Raw genomic sequence first — 15,609 nt, 5'->3', positions numbered from 1 at the left:
AGCCGCCCGCATTCTTTGAAAAAACCGTCTCTAGGCGTTGGAGGTGTTCCTCGAACGTGCGGCTGAAGACAATTATATCGTCTAGATATGAGGCACGTTTCCCACTGTAGTCCAGCCAACACCAATTCCATGAGCCGTTGAAACGTCGCCGGAGCCGCATTCAAGCCCATAGGCAACCGATTGAATTCAAAGAGACTTTGCGGCGTGCGGAATGCCGTTTTGGCTTTTGACTCGTCATCGAGGGGAAGCTGCCAAAAGCCCGAGGACAGATCAAGGGTGGAAAAGAATTTAGCACCCGATAAAGCATCCAACGAGTCATCCATCCTCGGTAAGGGGTACGCGTCCGCCACCGAAATTTTGTTCAACCGGCGGCAATCAACGCAAAATCTTGTACCACCATCTTTTTTCTTAACCAGAACGACGGGCGCGCCCCAAGGGCTGTTGGACGGCAAAATAATATCCGCCACCAGCAATTCATCTACTGCTCCGCGCACGTGTTCCCTTTCCGCTGGGCTCATGCGATGAGGGTGCATACAGATGGGAGGTGCCGCACCGGTGTCAATATGGTGCGACAAAAGCGACGTGCGGCCGAGGTCCAAATCATTTCTGCTGAAAACATCAGCGTACCATAGCAATAGTGAACGCAGGGCATTCCTTTGTTCATTCGACAAGGAAGAATTTTCTCCGCATAAATCTGCGATCCAGCGTTCTTGCGAACGATCGTGCGGGCATCCGGGCGCGCGGCGTTTCGTCACAAGAGGCGAAATCGGTAGTGGCGTGAGCCAGCACCGATCCCTCCAGAACAACAACGCGGTCAGGTCCCCCATTCAACACCTGTATGAAAGGTGCCTGACCTGGTCGCACGATCGTTTGTGCCGCCGCCAAAGAAAAAGATTTAGATACCGAATTCGATGGGGATAATAGCACGCCCTTCACATCCCTTCCCATTTGAAGGGGTTTTCGGTAACGCAGCGGAATGAGCATTTGCGCTCCCGACGGAACCTCCACCGTAGCAGCGACTACGGCAGTAACTGCGTTAGCTGTAGGCGCACTGGCCAGCAGGGAAGGCAGGAACGCCATCCTACGACCCCCCGGCATTTCCAAACAATCCTGGTCGACCCGTATTTTCAGCGGCATCCGGCGCAGGAAATCAGTACCAAGCAAGCATGGGACAGCTAGCGAGCGAGAGATTAACATAGGTCCTGCGGCGGTAATATTTCCGATAGCGATGCTCATCTACCTGACCACAGGTACCCATGCTTCCCCCATTTGAGGCAACACACGCATCATTAACCCTGCGTATCCGCGACGTAGGAATGGACAACAAATGAAAAATAACATCTGAAATTATGGTAGCAGACGCGCCAGTGTCCACCAAGATACGGACGTCAACGCCGTCGATGGTACCCCGTACCATCGACGAGCCCGACGCCGCAGCCACAACCCTGCGAGCCAATTTCTTCCACTGTGTAGCAGAGCGTGTAAATGGAGAAGGAGAAGTAAAATTATCCTTAGGAGTGTAAGAATGAGTGCGAGTGGATGAGTGATGTGACACGACTTGCCGGGTGTCCGATTTGTGCCGACTCGCCCGAGGTTGTTGCAGTTCCGCAGCAGATGGAGGTCCCCTTGGCGGAAGAGGCGATAGCAGAGGTCGGCAGCGGCAGTCACGGGCGAAATGGCCCCGTCTGCCGCACTTGAAACACGCGGCCGTCGTCGGCCGGCGGTCGGATGACCCAGCCCTCGCACGTGGACGGCCTGCGTAGTCGCCACGCTGGTCGCGCAGCCGTCGTCCCGGAATCCTATGCGGAACAGCAGCAGCCAGCATGTCGTTGTCGCCAGAGTCGTCGGAGCAGTGGACAACCAGTCGTGGAGACCACCCCAAGGGCGGCCCGTCGATTTCAGGTTTCCCCGTCCACGCCGCCATCTGGTCCCAACGCTTGATATTAAACTTAGCGTCCAGGCAGCGCGCCACCCATCGCGATGTAAGCGGTTCGTGGCCGCACACTGGTAGAGAAATGTTGAGCTCCTGAGACAACTCCAGCATGTGGGAAAGGATGAGTGGATCCAAATGATTGGCCGTCGCGTTGGGGTAGGCAGCCATGGCCAGCGCCATCAACGCCCCCCGATAAGCCAAAGGCGACTCCTCCGATCCTCGGCGACGCGACATACATTTTCTGGTGGCTGACGTCGGTGGGTCGTAAAATTCCGCCATCTCTGCAAACGCATCTCGCAGTGTCTTCTTCTTGGACGCCGGGATGGAGCGGAAGACCCCCAGAGAAACATCATCAAGCAGTGTAGGTAGCGCTCCCAGCGCTTCATCCTCCGTCCAGTTCACGGATCTAAAAGCTGACTCGAAGCGCCACGTAAAAGCACTCCAATCGCCCCCGGCGATAAATTCTTTAATCTGTGGAAGGCGATGTCCGCGGTGGCAAGCGCGCGCCGCGGGCGTCTCCGACTGCTGTTCCCACGCTCCACCCGTTGCAGGCAAAATGGCGGCCGCGTGGCGGCAGGCGCGCCCAAAATGGCGGCCGACGGCTCCAGCGCAGCCGCCCCACCCAAAACGACGGCTTCTTCCCGCATGGCAGGAGCAATGGCGGACTCAGATTCTTTTGCAGGACCCCTTCCCGCGGCGTCCAGCTGATCCGCAATCTGGCGACCCACGGCTGGTGAGGACGCCACCGCGGTCACCAGGCTTAGCAGAATGGCGCGTAACGACTCGATCTGCTCCGCCATCAGCCGCCATTCGTCTTTTGTTCCTGCGGTGGTCGCATCTTCTCCCAGTCGACGTTGAGAGGCGTCGAGGAGAGCAGTATCAGCAGGCGGCATAGGGGCTGTAGCCCCCAACAGCTCATCTTCATCCGTCTCGACCTCTTCCTCCGATGGAGGCACGGGCAGGTTCTTTTTTCTGAGGTGCTTGGACATCTTGACGATCGTCCAAACGGTCGCAGAAGAACTTCTGACACCAATGTAATAAACCTTCTTGAGACGGCTTCCGGAATCAGTCCTTTTTATTTTCAACTTCCACAGTTACACTTTACACACACACTCTCCGTTGCTGGCAGACAACGGAGAGAGGGCAGACTTCCCGCCAAGTCCCCACCGCGCACGTGGCACCCAGAGCCTCCGTACGCACGTGACTCCCGCTCTTCTCGTTCCCAAGTCTGCTCTCGACTGCTCTCTCTCTCTCTTAATCCCTTCGTCACGTGGTACCCACCAGCCAATCCTCCATAGACAGCGTTGACCGTTCCCGATGGTTCCCTGTCAATCCCGGGACCACGCCTCTGATCCGGCTCCCCATTAGCTGAGGCCCCGATTGGCCAGGCCAATCACCCCTGCTAACATGCCGCGATCACGCCGAGGCCATGCTCCCTGGCTCATCCCTTATTGGCTACAAAGCAGGACCGGCAAGCCAATCCCCACGTGAACCCTCTATGGCTGTTATTACATATATATAAAAGTGAAATTTGTGAATGTCTGTCTGTTCAAAATGTTTAGCATACTTTTCGACATGCAACAAATTTGAAATTTGGCATGTGGGTAGCTTCCAGACTGTACACAAAAAGTATTAAAATAGACTTTTGTATTTTAGGGGGGGAGGGACAATATAATGGATAAATTTTGCACGGCAAGTGAGTGGTGACATCACATCTGGGATGTCACCGCATGCAGCAGCATTATGCAGTGTGCCAGCTGACGTCACGCATCCCGATCCCCCCACCCTCCATGTAGGCCGTGTATTGATCCAAGACAAGAATCCAAGTCCCGGGCGAAGCCGGGTAGTAAGGCAAGTTTATATATATCTCCATATATATAAAAGGCAAAGTTGTGATTGTGTGTCTGTTCAAAATGTTGAGCATACTTCCCGACATGCAACAAAATATGGCATGTGGTTAGCTTCCAGACTATACACAATGCAGAAAGTATAAAAATAGACTTTTGTGTTTTGGGGGGGGGGGGGGGCGCAATAATGGATATATTTCGCACGGCATGTGAGCTGTGACGTCACATCTGTCATGTGAGCCGCATGCAGAAGCGTCACGCAGTGTGCCTGCTCACGTCACGCACCCCCCCAACCCTCCGTGGGCACAGTGCCATACAAATGTGTTTCAGGTCTAGAGCGTTCTTTGCGCAGCATTGCTTTATTATTTAAGTCGTTTACTGCCGTACGCACCCTGAAAGTTGTGTGTGTCTGCAGCAAGCGCGTGTATGTGGACCTATGGCCGCCCGCGCGTTTGTGTGTGGGGGGAGCGGTAGTGTAGTGGTTAGCGCGCTGCGCTGCGAACCCAGTGACCCAAGTTCGATTCCCGCTCATGGCCACCACCGGTGACGATCATTTTAACCGGTCCTGGGCCTCCCCTCGGTCGACTCGGCTTCCAAAGAGTGACTGGTGTGCTGTGTGAACATCGCCACTGGGGAGACAAAGGCGGCCGGCCGTGGTGCTGGCCACCCACCCCCTCGTGTGCCGTGCCGGCCTTCATAGGTGCTCGCTAAAAGCACTTGCCCCCTACAGACTCACAGGCTACACGGGGGATCTTTGTCTTTATCCTGTGTGTGGGGGCGGGCAGTGACTGCGTAGCGATTCGCGCGCTGCGCCACGAACCCGGCGACCCGAGTTTCATTCTCGCTCACGGCCACTACCAGTGACGATTATTGGAACCGCTCTTAGGCCTCCCCTAGGTCGACTCAGCCTCAAACGAGTAACTGGTGTGGTGTGTGAACATCGCCACTGGGGAGCCAAAGGCGGCCTGGCGTGGTGAATCCAAGTCCCGGGTGAAGCCGGGTAGTAAAGCTAGTCTATCCATATATATCAAAGGGAAATTTGTGATTTTGTGTCTGTTCAAAATGTTTAGCGTACTTCCCGACATACAACAAACTTGAAATTTGCCATGTGGGTACTTTCCAGACTGTACACTAGGCCTCGGCAAGGTAAGGTAAAAGTTAAAAGGTAAAAACAACGAGCCTATCTTTTACCCTTACCCCATACAAATTACCTGATTACAGGGTAATCACTAGGAAACTACACATGAACAAGGTTTATAATGGTAAATGCTGGGTAGAGCGCTTTATTCATTTAGAATACTCTCGATGATTCCAATTTTACACGCTCGTTGTTGTCGTTGTTGTCGTTTTATCCTCAAATCTTGTAACTAAACTTTTACCCACTTCCTAATGTGGTATCGACTGCAAACTTGGTATACTTATGGTCATACTGATGACAAGACTATATTATATCATAAAAATATATATATTTTTAAACATTCTTTTTTATATGTTATGTTTCGGCTTGGGTCTAATTGTCCACGGTCAACTGACGTTGGCTGTAATTGGCCACGGCCCCTTACGTTATGGCAAGCTTCGGGGCCACTTCCTGGAGTTGTGGAGTTCTGCCATTATTAGTACATTTAATAAAAGCGTGTTTTTAATAAAGTTTTTTAATATTGTTAAATGGAGGCCACGGACTGCGCCACGGAGCTTTTAGTGGTAAACTAGGTACTGTATTTACCGGGTAATACTTCGCGCTACCTTTACCCTATCGGGTAAATCTTCCGAGCTACCTTTACCCTACCCTTTACCTTATCCCTTGGCATGTCGACACCTTTACCCTTTACCCGGTAAAAAGGGTAAATTACCTTACCTTGCCGAGGCCTACTGTACACCATGCAAAAATTATAAAAATAGACTTTTGTATATTTTTTCGGGGGGGGGGGGGGCGCAATAATACATATATTTTGCACGGCAAGTGAGCTGTGACGTCACATCTGTCATGTGGCCCGTTTACGGAAGCGTATCGGAGTGTGCCTGCTGATCGCGGGTAAAGTGAAATACAAATGTGTTGCAGGTCTAAGGCGTTCTTCGCGCAGCATTGCTTTATTATTTCAGTCGTTTACTGCCCTCCGCACCCTGAAAGTGGTGTGTGTCTGCTGCAAGCGCGTGTGTGCGTTTATGTGGCGGTAGTGTAGTGGTTAGCGCGCTGCGCTACGAACCCGGCGACCCGAGTTCGATTCCCGCTCACGGCCACCACCGGTGAAGATTATTTGAACCCGTCCTGGGCCTCCCCTAGGTCGGCTCGGCCTCAAACGAGTAACTCGTGCGGTGTGAATATCGTCACTGGGGAGACAAAGGCGGCCGGGCGCCGTGAATCCAAGCCCCGGGCGAAGCTGGGTAGTAAAGCTAGTAGTGCATATAATAGTAATCCGTACGATAAACAATTCATAGATCAAAATAATTTATAATAACATGAGTACATGTACTCACGAGTGCATTCGACTGTACTCCTATAAGGCATTGGTTGGAGTTGCTGCACTCTCAACCTGGGTCTTAGTGACTCCCTCAGTCAATTTTGTGGTGAGGTTTATTTGAGATGTCACATGAAACTATCCTTGTCTCATATAAGTTCTCACCTGCCTAAAGGCACTGTAATAATAACATGATTTTTTTTTTTTAAATAACCATAGTCGAGGTTTTTTGGATTAGATTTCATAAATATAAAGGTTTCTCACGTTGTTTACGAGTTCAGCACGCCGGTGTGTTGGAAAGTAAACCCACAACATTTACAATTTGAGTGACAATGTTTTCACCGGTACACTTATATTTACACAATATAATCCAAAAACCTCTGATAATATTGGTCGCGACAGCCTATGTGCTAAAAATATATAATTTGATTTGCTTTTTAAAATGGAATCGTAGCCACGAATCGTGATAATCGAATCACGGGGAGTGGTGGGGTCTGGTTAGCTCAGAGCCATGCGTCGCTCTCAATCGCTGAGCGAATGATGGGGGCGACTATGTTTGGGGGCCATCCATTTTGTACGTATACAGAGGGGGGAGGGGAGGTTAACCCAAATGCGTACGCTTGCGTATGGGGGGGATCTACTGACATTGTACTTACTCGTAGGAAATGAGAGGGGGTTAAGCCTCGATAATAATTTGTATACATTGGCCTTCAAATTAGTTTGATAGTCCGGCGGTGGACTATCTGTTTGCTTAAACACGTTACTATATACATATGCCTTTTGGCATCCTCTGGTCTAACATCCTTTGAGACGAGGCTCAAAAGAAAACTATCTGGTTTGGACCAATCAGTTTCAAGGGCAATGCATATGTAATGTAGGAATTTGGGCGGGAGACGACTTGACGGGTAGCACACTTTTATTAACACCAACTTCACTAACACGTGTGGCCAACTGCAGCCTACGCTACGCGGTTCCCCCGGCTACACACACACGGGCTCTCCCGCCCCGTAGCTTCCAGGGAACCCACCCCGGCTGGGGTATGGGTCCCGACCACTGGGTCCCACAGCCTCGCCCTCACACGGACGTCAGGCCGCGGGTCCCATGGTCTCGCCTCTGAGCCGCACAGGGTCCCGGCCCTTACAAGGACAGCGGGACTAGGGGTCTCAGGGCCCTATCTCTTCCAACTCCGTCTTCGATCTTCACTGGTTACCAACTCCCCCAGCGCCCCCGCGCATCGCCTTTTATAGTCCTCCGCTCCCGGGGAGACGGAGCCTATGCGGACCTCGATGTGAGCACCCACCCTAGTTGACCAATCACCACGCGCTGCCACATGATCCTTTTTCTCAGCTTGTGTCAGCGCACACAACCACTCCCCACGCGCTGCCACACGATCCATCACTGTCAGCGCGCGTCACCACTATACCACGCGATGTAGCCACACCCGACGCGCTCTCACACGCTCCCCCCTTGTCAGCGCGTACCGTCACTACACATATATTATCAGAGTAAGTTTTTTGTTTGCATTCTGACACCAAGTATTGTGGTTGATGCAGACATGATTCCTTGTAAAAGGTTTCAGTTTGGTGTTTTAACATCATAACACCTGTTTTGTTTCCAGAAAAGGGAAAAACCTATTATCACACGTTACTGTTATTAATCCTTGATCGTTTCTACGTGGATTAAATATCGACCGTTCTATAGGATTCGGGAGGGGGTGCGTCAAGCATACGTATGCAGGTGGGGTATGCAGGTGGGGCGCGGTGTAAAAGAACGCGTGCCTACAGGGAGGGGGGAGGAGTCAAGTTTTGACAGATTTTTGCATACGTGTAATGCGAGCAAGGGTTGAGGGGGGCGGAGTCTGGGTTACGTGAGGAGAGGGAGGAGTTAGGGTCACGTGGGGGAGAGGATTAGGGAGAGAACCGGAAGGGGATCGGGGAGTTGAAACGGAGTGAAACAGGAGGAGGCCACGCTGGGCAGTACTGGGAGAGTGGCGCGATCACCACGTGTTGGGAGACCTCGGCACTGTCGGCCATCGGTGTCCGGAGCAGCAGTGGGGCTGCAGAGCGGAGCAGCAGTGTGACTGCAGAGCGGAGCAGCAGTGTGGCTGCAGAGCGGAGCAGCAGTGTGGCTGCAGAGCGGAGCAGCAGTGTGGCTGCAGAGCGGAGCAGCAGTGTGGCTGCAGAGCGGAGCAGCAGTGTGGCTGCAGAGCGGAGCAGCAGTGTGGCTGCAGAGCGGAGCAGCAGTGTGGCTGCAGAGCGGAGCAGCAGTGTGGCTGCAGAGCGGAGCAGCAGTGTGGCTGCAGAGCGGAGCAGCAGTGTGGCTGCAGGGCGGAGCAGCAGTGTGGCTGCAGGGCGGAGCAGCAGGGTGGCTGCAGAGCGGAGCAGCAGGGTGGCTGCAGAGCGGAGCAGCAGGGTGGCTGTGGAGTGATCGACGGAGGAGACGCGGGCCTGAGCGAGGACGCCGTGGGAGCGAGATTTACACGAACCCAAATAAAGGACAACGGAGATCGACACTGTGAAAGAGTCCTTTATTACATACGTACTAAATGGATGGCCCCTTTCCTCAGCTAGCGTTGCTGCTTGTTATCACTCGTAAGCAATCTGTCGGTGTTTTCGTTTCTCCAGGACAAAGAGCGCTATAATTAATCAGCTTGCTATGGGGTTGTGCTAAGCGAGGTCTGCCTGTTCTTAAAATATGTGTATGGATTCTTGGAACATGAGGTTATAGTTTGAATAATGGGAATTCTTCATAGATTTGTTCATTGCTTGAGTTTATTAATACTGTGATTTCTTGAGTGGGTTCACTTAGCTGATCAATCTTGTCCCCCCGCAGCTTCCCTCCTTCCGTCACGGTGTCAACATTATCAACGAATCCTTAGGGGCGTGCTTCTACCTGGAGGTGAGTCATGATACGAGAACGTAAGCCTCAATGTGTGCACTTTCAAGTAATGACAAAGGGTTACATAATGCAACCTTTCAAAGTAATGTGGAGTGAAACTCTTGATGAAAATGTTAGATACCCATAACATGTTACAATTTTGTTTATGTTGTGCATGCCACAACATATGCCGTAAAATTACACAATGTCAAAATGAATATGCTCGTTTGAAAATGTCTTAGATGAATTGTGTGAATGTTTTGAACATATTTTCATAGGTTTTGTTTGGAATCCATACTCTTTGGTTCTTTTGGTAAAGTCACGTAGGTATAAAATAAATCACGACGTTTAGATCGCAACACAAGCGGTCGTCCTCAGGCGGAAAAAATATAATCCAGCAGTGGAACTGCTGAACTAGCGGGAGAGCAGCTACAACAAGGCTATATATGTGGCGATGGGCAAGCAAGCGGGGTCTGAGCTGTAAATGAATTCCACCCCCGGATGCAAGCACCTCAGTTGTGTTAATGGGTAAAGTCTTAACTGACTGTGATGTTTCCATCCTACCTGCCGATGTCAGCTGTTATTTCGGACTCTCTGTCTCTCTCTCTATGCCTCTCTTAGATCTCTCACATGTCCTTTGGATTGTACTCTCATGCTCACATACCATTTGGATTGCACTCTCATGGTGCTAATCTCTCATTAACACTGCTGTTGTGCGTATATGCGGGCATGATACTCTTATGCGGTGACAGAAGCTCATTCATGCTAATCTCCCTCTCTCCCTAATCCCCCATTAACACAACTGAGGTGCTTGGGACGGGGTGGAATTCCTTTCCAGCTCAGATCCCGCTTGTTTGCCCATCGCCACATATATAGCCTCCTTGTTGTAGCTGCTCTCTCGCTAGTTCAGCTGTTCCACTGCTGGATTATATTTTTTCTGCCTGAGGACGACCGCTTGTGTTGCGATCGAAACGTCGTGATTTATTTTATTTATACCTACGTGACTTTACCGAAAGAACCAGAGTATGGATTCCTGCAGTCATTTGTTAAAAAAAGCTTTATATTTAGAGATGAAAAATATTGTGAATGAAAAATTGGACCAAGTAACAAGATAACTCAGGCCATAACCTCTCTTATAGTTGTTTTAATAAAGTCGAGAACCATGACAAAATTCTTAATAAGATGGGAGATGCTCAAAGTAAATCAAGAGGAATGAAAATTGAAAAGGTGGCTCGAACTCCTCAGAGGGAATATTGACAAAACAACGGAAAAAGGGATTGAAGCAACGTTCGTAAAAAGTGTGTTTGAAGTACAGGCATGTGTCACTTATGGTTGGCTACGTGTGGTGTGAGGAGCAGTATCCAGCAAAAACAACCCCCTTCCTCGATGGTGCCGGATGGTAACTCTGTGATGGCTGTGAACACAGCAATGGGGGAGGGGCAATTCCAATCAACTGTTCTCTTCATAGTGGGGATGGAATTGCTGAGGTTAGAGTGCCTCAAATATTGGAAGAAGTAAGCACCCCTTGTGAGTGGCTGACTGAAGTGCCCTCTATTGAAGAAGTACAGAAGGCAATCCAGAGTCTTGAGACCAGGCGTTTATGTGCCGACTGTCCTATATGACATAATCACAACTGTCTGGACCACTGGACGGGTTCTGCAGGATTGGAAGGATTCCCTGGTGGTCCCCCTCTTTAAGAAGGGAGACCGCACAGATTGTCGTAACTACAGGGGCACCTCCCTCCTCAGTGTGTCGAAAAAGGTCATGGCAAGGATTACTCAACATCGCTTTGCCAGGCACTCTGAGGAGAGCCTTGCAGAGCCACAATGTGGTTTCAGGCTCGGGTGATCCTGCACGGATGACATATTTTCTATATTTTCTGTTTGTCTGCTATAGAAGAGGTGTAGGGAATTCCAACAGGACCTACATCTCTGCTTTATTGGCCTGGTCAAGGCCTATGATACCATCAATAGGCCTGGGCTCTGGGTTGTTCTTTGTACTTTTGGAGTCCCGGACTTTCTGCTCAGGTAAAGCTATGTGGCTAGGAATCAGAGCCATTCCCTGTTCACCTTGGTACCGACAGGGATGTCCTGTGGTGCCTACATTACTTAACATATTTTTCGGCCATATAATTCGAGAAGCCTTCCATTGCTGTACCGGAGGAACTGCCATCTGGTACATATACAATTTGAGGCAGATGGATGCCCAGGTGCAGTTGAGGGATGGCTCCTAATTGGTCAACCATGTTATGTATGCTAATAATCTGGTGATTGCTGCTCACTCGGAGAAGGAGTTGGAGGCTCTGCTGCTTGACCTGGAGCATGCTACTATAAGGTTGGGCGTTACCATCAGCCCCACTACACTAAGCATGTGCCTGGGTATTTCGTATCATCAAAAACTTCACCCCTCAACTCTCCATTGGTGATGGGGCAGTTGTGGAGAGAGTGGAGAGGTTTCCATACCTTGGCAGTGTGCTTATGACCAGCTCCGGTTAGACGGCAGAGGTCTTACTCTTCATCAGTCAAATGGTATCATCATTTCATCAGCTGCATAATGCTGTGGAAGCTACCCGGTCTGTCGCTCCATATGAAGATTAGGGTCTTCATGGCCACAGTCATGCCCTCCCTTATCTATGCTTACGAAACGTGCACCCCCCTAATGGAATATCATCACCGGTTAGATACATTCAGACTGGCCTGCCTACGGTCCATCCTGGGTTTAACCAGGCTGGAATGTTTAAGAGCTCACAAATCCCTTGAAAGATCTGGACAAAGTCCCTTTGGTGAGCTCCCTCCATCAGGCAAGGCTGTGTTTGCTGGGTCATGTAGCACACATGCCCAGCCACGACATGTACAAATAGTTTTTGTTCAACTGGATATAGGGGGCTAAATGGGCATGGCACGGGCAAGATAAGAGATGGAATGATGTGGTCCGAGAGAATATAGAGTTGAGTGGACAATCCAATGACCGGTACAAGCAGTGCCAAGGTCGACCTCTGTGAAGAAGGCTCGTGAACGATGCCACCGGGTAGTTGGAGGTAGTCACCCTCCAACAACAGCAGAGGGCAGAGGAGTGACTCTCACAACAATGAGCAGAGCGCTGGATGGCTAAACAGCAAGTTGGCACAGTAGGGGACACGGATGGTGCATCTACCGGTCATCTCAGTCAGTCAACCCATGGTACCTGGGTTTGTTCCGTGACCACCTGCCAGTGAGCATTTGACTCTTCACATGGCCTTAAAGTGCACATAACCTGGCACAAGGGCCGTGGTGACATCACGACCACTTAGTGGCGAATGGTGGTTGTTGTGGGGAGCGGAGCTACGAACCCGGCGACCAGAGTTCAATTCCTGCTCACGGTCAACACCAGTGAGGATTATCTGAACCGGTCCTGGGCTTCCCCGAGGCCGACTCAAATGAGTGAGTACCTGGTGCAGTATTTAAACATAACCACTGGGGAGACAAAGGTGGCCGGGTCATGGTGCTGGCCACTCACCCCCTCGTGTGCCGTGCCAGCCTTCATAGGTGCTCGCTAACAGCACTTACCCCGACAGTCTGTTAAGGCTATATGGGGGATCTTGCACTGGTGCTTCATGTGTGGTAAGTGTTAAATTTGATGTTTTATTACTTTATTTTAAAATGATACAATAATTGGTATTTCTCACATGATAGAAGTTGCTCAAGAGTGGAACATTTTGGGGTTGGAATGTAACTCAGCTTTTAACGTGGCAGAGAGTCAATGGGAAAACAATGATCATTTAACGAGATTTCGCTTACCGAGCAATTTGCGTGGAATACATCGTGCTCGATAAGCGAGACGACACGCCTGTATAGCACAATATGCATCTCACGGATGGGGCCCAACTCATGAGTTGAAAGGAATTTGGAACATGATACAGATGTGAGCTCCCAGTGGCAGAAAGTTTCCTTAGAACACAATTGTCTTCAATTCATGAGCCAACTGTTGTGCTATCCCTGTTATCCTGTGCACAATGCCTGGGTCAGGATATCCATTCCAGCAAAGTGCTTTCCCATTCAATCGTACATGCAGCCTTGTTCATCTCCAGTTCATCAGCCTGAGCTTGTGGTAGAATTACATATTCTTATGGGGTCTATAGTACAGTCACTGTTGACTTCACACTAAATAGTATGTATATTATCAACCCCAGGGGGTTGAAAAGCTGAAGAGACTAATTGTTTGATCCTCTTGTCTTAATCATTGTGCCACTTGGTCATTCTATATTTAAAGTCAACTTGAAGATAACAACGTTCGTGTTTTAGTCAAATGTCTATATTTATGGACGGAATTGGTGTCAAACAAGGTGGAAATAATACCTATGGTTATTATTTGTTGCAATTCACATACGTTGTTTGTCTGTGCAGAATCAGTCAAGGCACAGGGCACAAAACTGATGCCAGATTGGAGCAGCAGAGCAGGCCTTGGTTCTGCAGCGCACATTTGAGGTCCTCACCTTGCAACAGAAATCTGGTGATGATCACACATTGCCCACATTTGAAACTCGCGTATGAACCTAGTGGCCCGCACATTACGGAAGCATGACTAGTGCGTTATATTTTGTATGATGCACTGTGGACACAGTGGTCCACACACTGTCGTGCAGGGGAAGATAAAATCACGTTGCTTGGGTGGAATATTCAGTGGAGTGACATGTTCTTAGAAAATGTATTTAAATCCCCCTATCACCAGTGCTGTATTATAATGATATGTTCTCACATTATATGATTCTTCAAAATCCTTATAGTTGCTTGTTCTAGCACTGTGAGACACAGAAAGAGAGGTGGCCACATCAAGTTGTATCACTTTCTCTACATCTGTCCCTTCTACTCAGTATCTTCGTGTCTGCCCTTTTCTGCCTCTGTGGTACACCTTTTTTTTTCCGCTCCTCTCTTCTCTGTCTCATATGCCCTCACCATTAAGCAATTATTTATGCACGGAGCCCTGGATTCACCAGCAGGGCTTGTGGATTTCCAGGATACTAACTTGGGGGCAACAATTAAGTTGCATATTCGGCCTAAAAAAACATAATTTTGAATACTCATTAACTTGAACATTCCTAAATTACAGATGCACATTGTGCAAAGTAAGAAAAACCCATTACATACCAGCCAGTCCAAGACTGTAGTATCAGAATCAAATCCTCTCTAACCCTTTTGGAAGATCCGTCCAATATGTGAATATAGCTTGCATCCATTTGCAGATATAAGCTCAATTGATGTTGTTACAGATGTTTCTGGATTAATTGAGCCAAATAAAATGCTTTTACAGGTCTAATGAAGAGAGTTGATGCCACAGTGGGGACGTTTGGCAAAAGTGAATTACATCTGCTCGGCATTATAGAGCATGTATAATATGAACAGCAAGGTCATTGCAGACAGATGGAAAACCAGTTGATAAGGAACAGAGAAAGGAGGTGACTTTCAGTATCTAGATTTGATTTTGTAAAGGAAACAGGAGAGGAAGCTAAAATGAAATCAGAAAATCCTACTTTAGTTCAATACGACATTTAATAATAAGTGATATGCACATTTTTTTAACAAAGTGGGGTTTCCTGGTGGTCTGATGGCTGGGATAACTGAGGGGAAATCCGCAGGCAGATGATGCAAATGTGTTCCCAATTAAGATGTTATATCAAAATAAATGCCAAAAAAATTTGGAACCTGTTATGCCTTACAATTGTAATTGTGATTGATTTGTATTAAGCACCACTAACATGTGCATTGCATCATGTATATCAAGGCAGAGGAATCGGGCTCTCAAATCATCCCTACGCAGTTTAAAATTATATCTCCCTCAAGAGACGTCCTAAATAGACATATTACCTCAATTGAGTTTTACCTAGGTATAAATAAAAGTTACATATATTTTGATTGACTACGTGTGGTGCCTTTTGCTATGACTGTATTTGTTGGAATTGGTTTTATTCGAGGATTGGTTGTTTTTAAAGGTATCTACTGTTGTGTTTTAGTTCTGCATTGCACATTTCGTAAAACTTTTGCCTTTATCTTCATTCAGGGGATGTCATCTACTACAACTGGCGCATTCCAGTGCAGGAGCGGCACAACTCTGCTCTGAAACGAAATACTGAGGCATTGGCAAAGGAGCTGTTGCTATGGGAGGGGTATCTTGCCAAGGTGTGCTACAAAAATGATCAGCATTGATATGTGTGAATTTACACATCTTCTTTCAAGTTGGTTGTACATGTTAAATGTGTATTACTAATTCAAGTTATCATAATTACGATTCATGAGCAGATAGCCTGAAGGTCTCTAATGAACGTTTTATCAATCTTGATTTGAAGCTTTCGTGACTGCAAGAATCCACACTCTTTGGTTCTTTTGGTAAAGTCACGTAGATAGACGGTCGCTTGTTGTTGCGATCGTAACGTCATGGTCTATTATTTTTTCTACCTACGTGACTTTACTGAAAGAACCAAAGAGTATGAACGTTTTATCATTCGTTTCCACTATCCAATATG

The 15,609-nt window shown here is 48.7% G+C and overlaps 1 protein-coding gene across 1 annotated transcript in view; it reads left to right on the top strand.

Moving 5' to 3' along the window:
• The window catches only part of LOC133350439 (glutathione S-transferase A-like), a 39,136-nt gene extending 23,844 nt beyond the window's left edge, over positions 1–15,292 (top strand). Inside the window, 5 exon segments of the mRNA XM_061564778.1 lie at positions 9,069–9,134; positions 10,935–10,941; positions 13,502–13,533; positions 13,535–13,601; positions 15,147–15,292. Of these exon segments, the coding sequence (XP_061420762.1) occupies positions 9,069–9,134; positions 10,935–10,941; positions 13,502–13,533; positions 13,535–13,601; positions 15,147–15,292 (318 nt within the window).
• The last annotated feature ends 317 nt before the right edge of the window (positions 15,293–15,609 follow it).

Source organism: Lethenteron reissneri, chromosome 33, assembly GCF_015708825.2.
Source record: "Lethenteron reissneri isolate LAM-NWPU_2019-01 chromosome 33, ASM1570882v1, whole genome shotgun sequence".
Taxonomy (NCBI): domain Eukaryota; kingdom Metazoa; phylum Chordata; class Hyperoartia; order Petromyzontiformes; family Petromyzontidae; genus Lethenteron; species Lethenteron reissneri.
The sequence above is the reverse complement of the archived record's forward strand: the minus strand, read 5'-3'. Positions and strand labels throughout refer to the sequence as shown.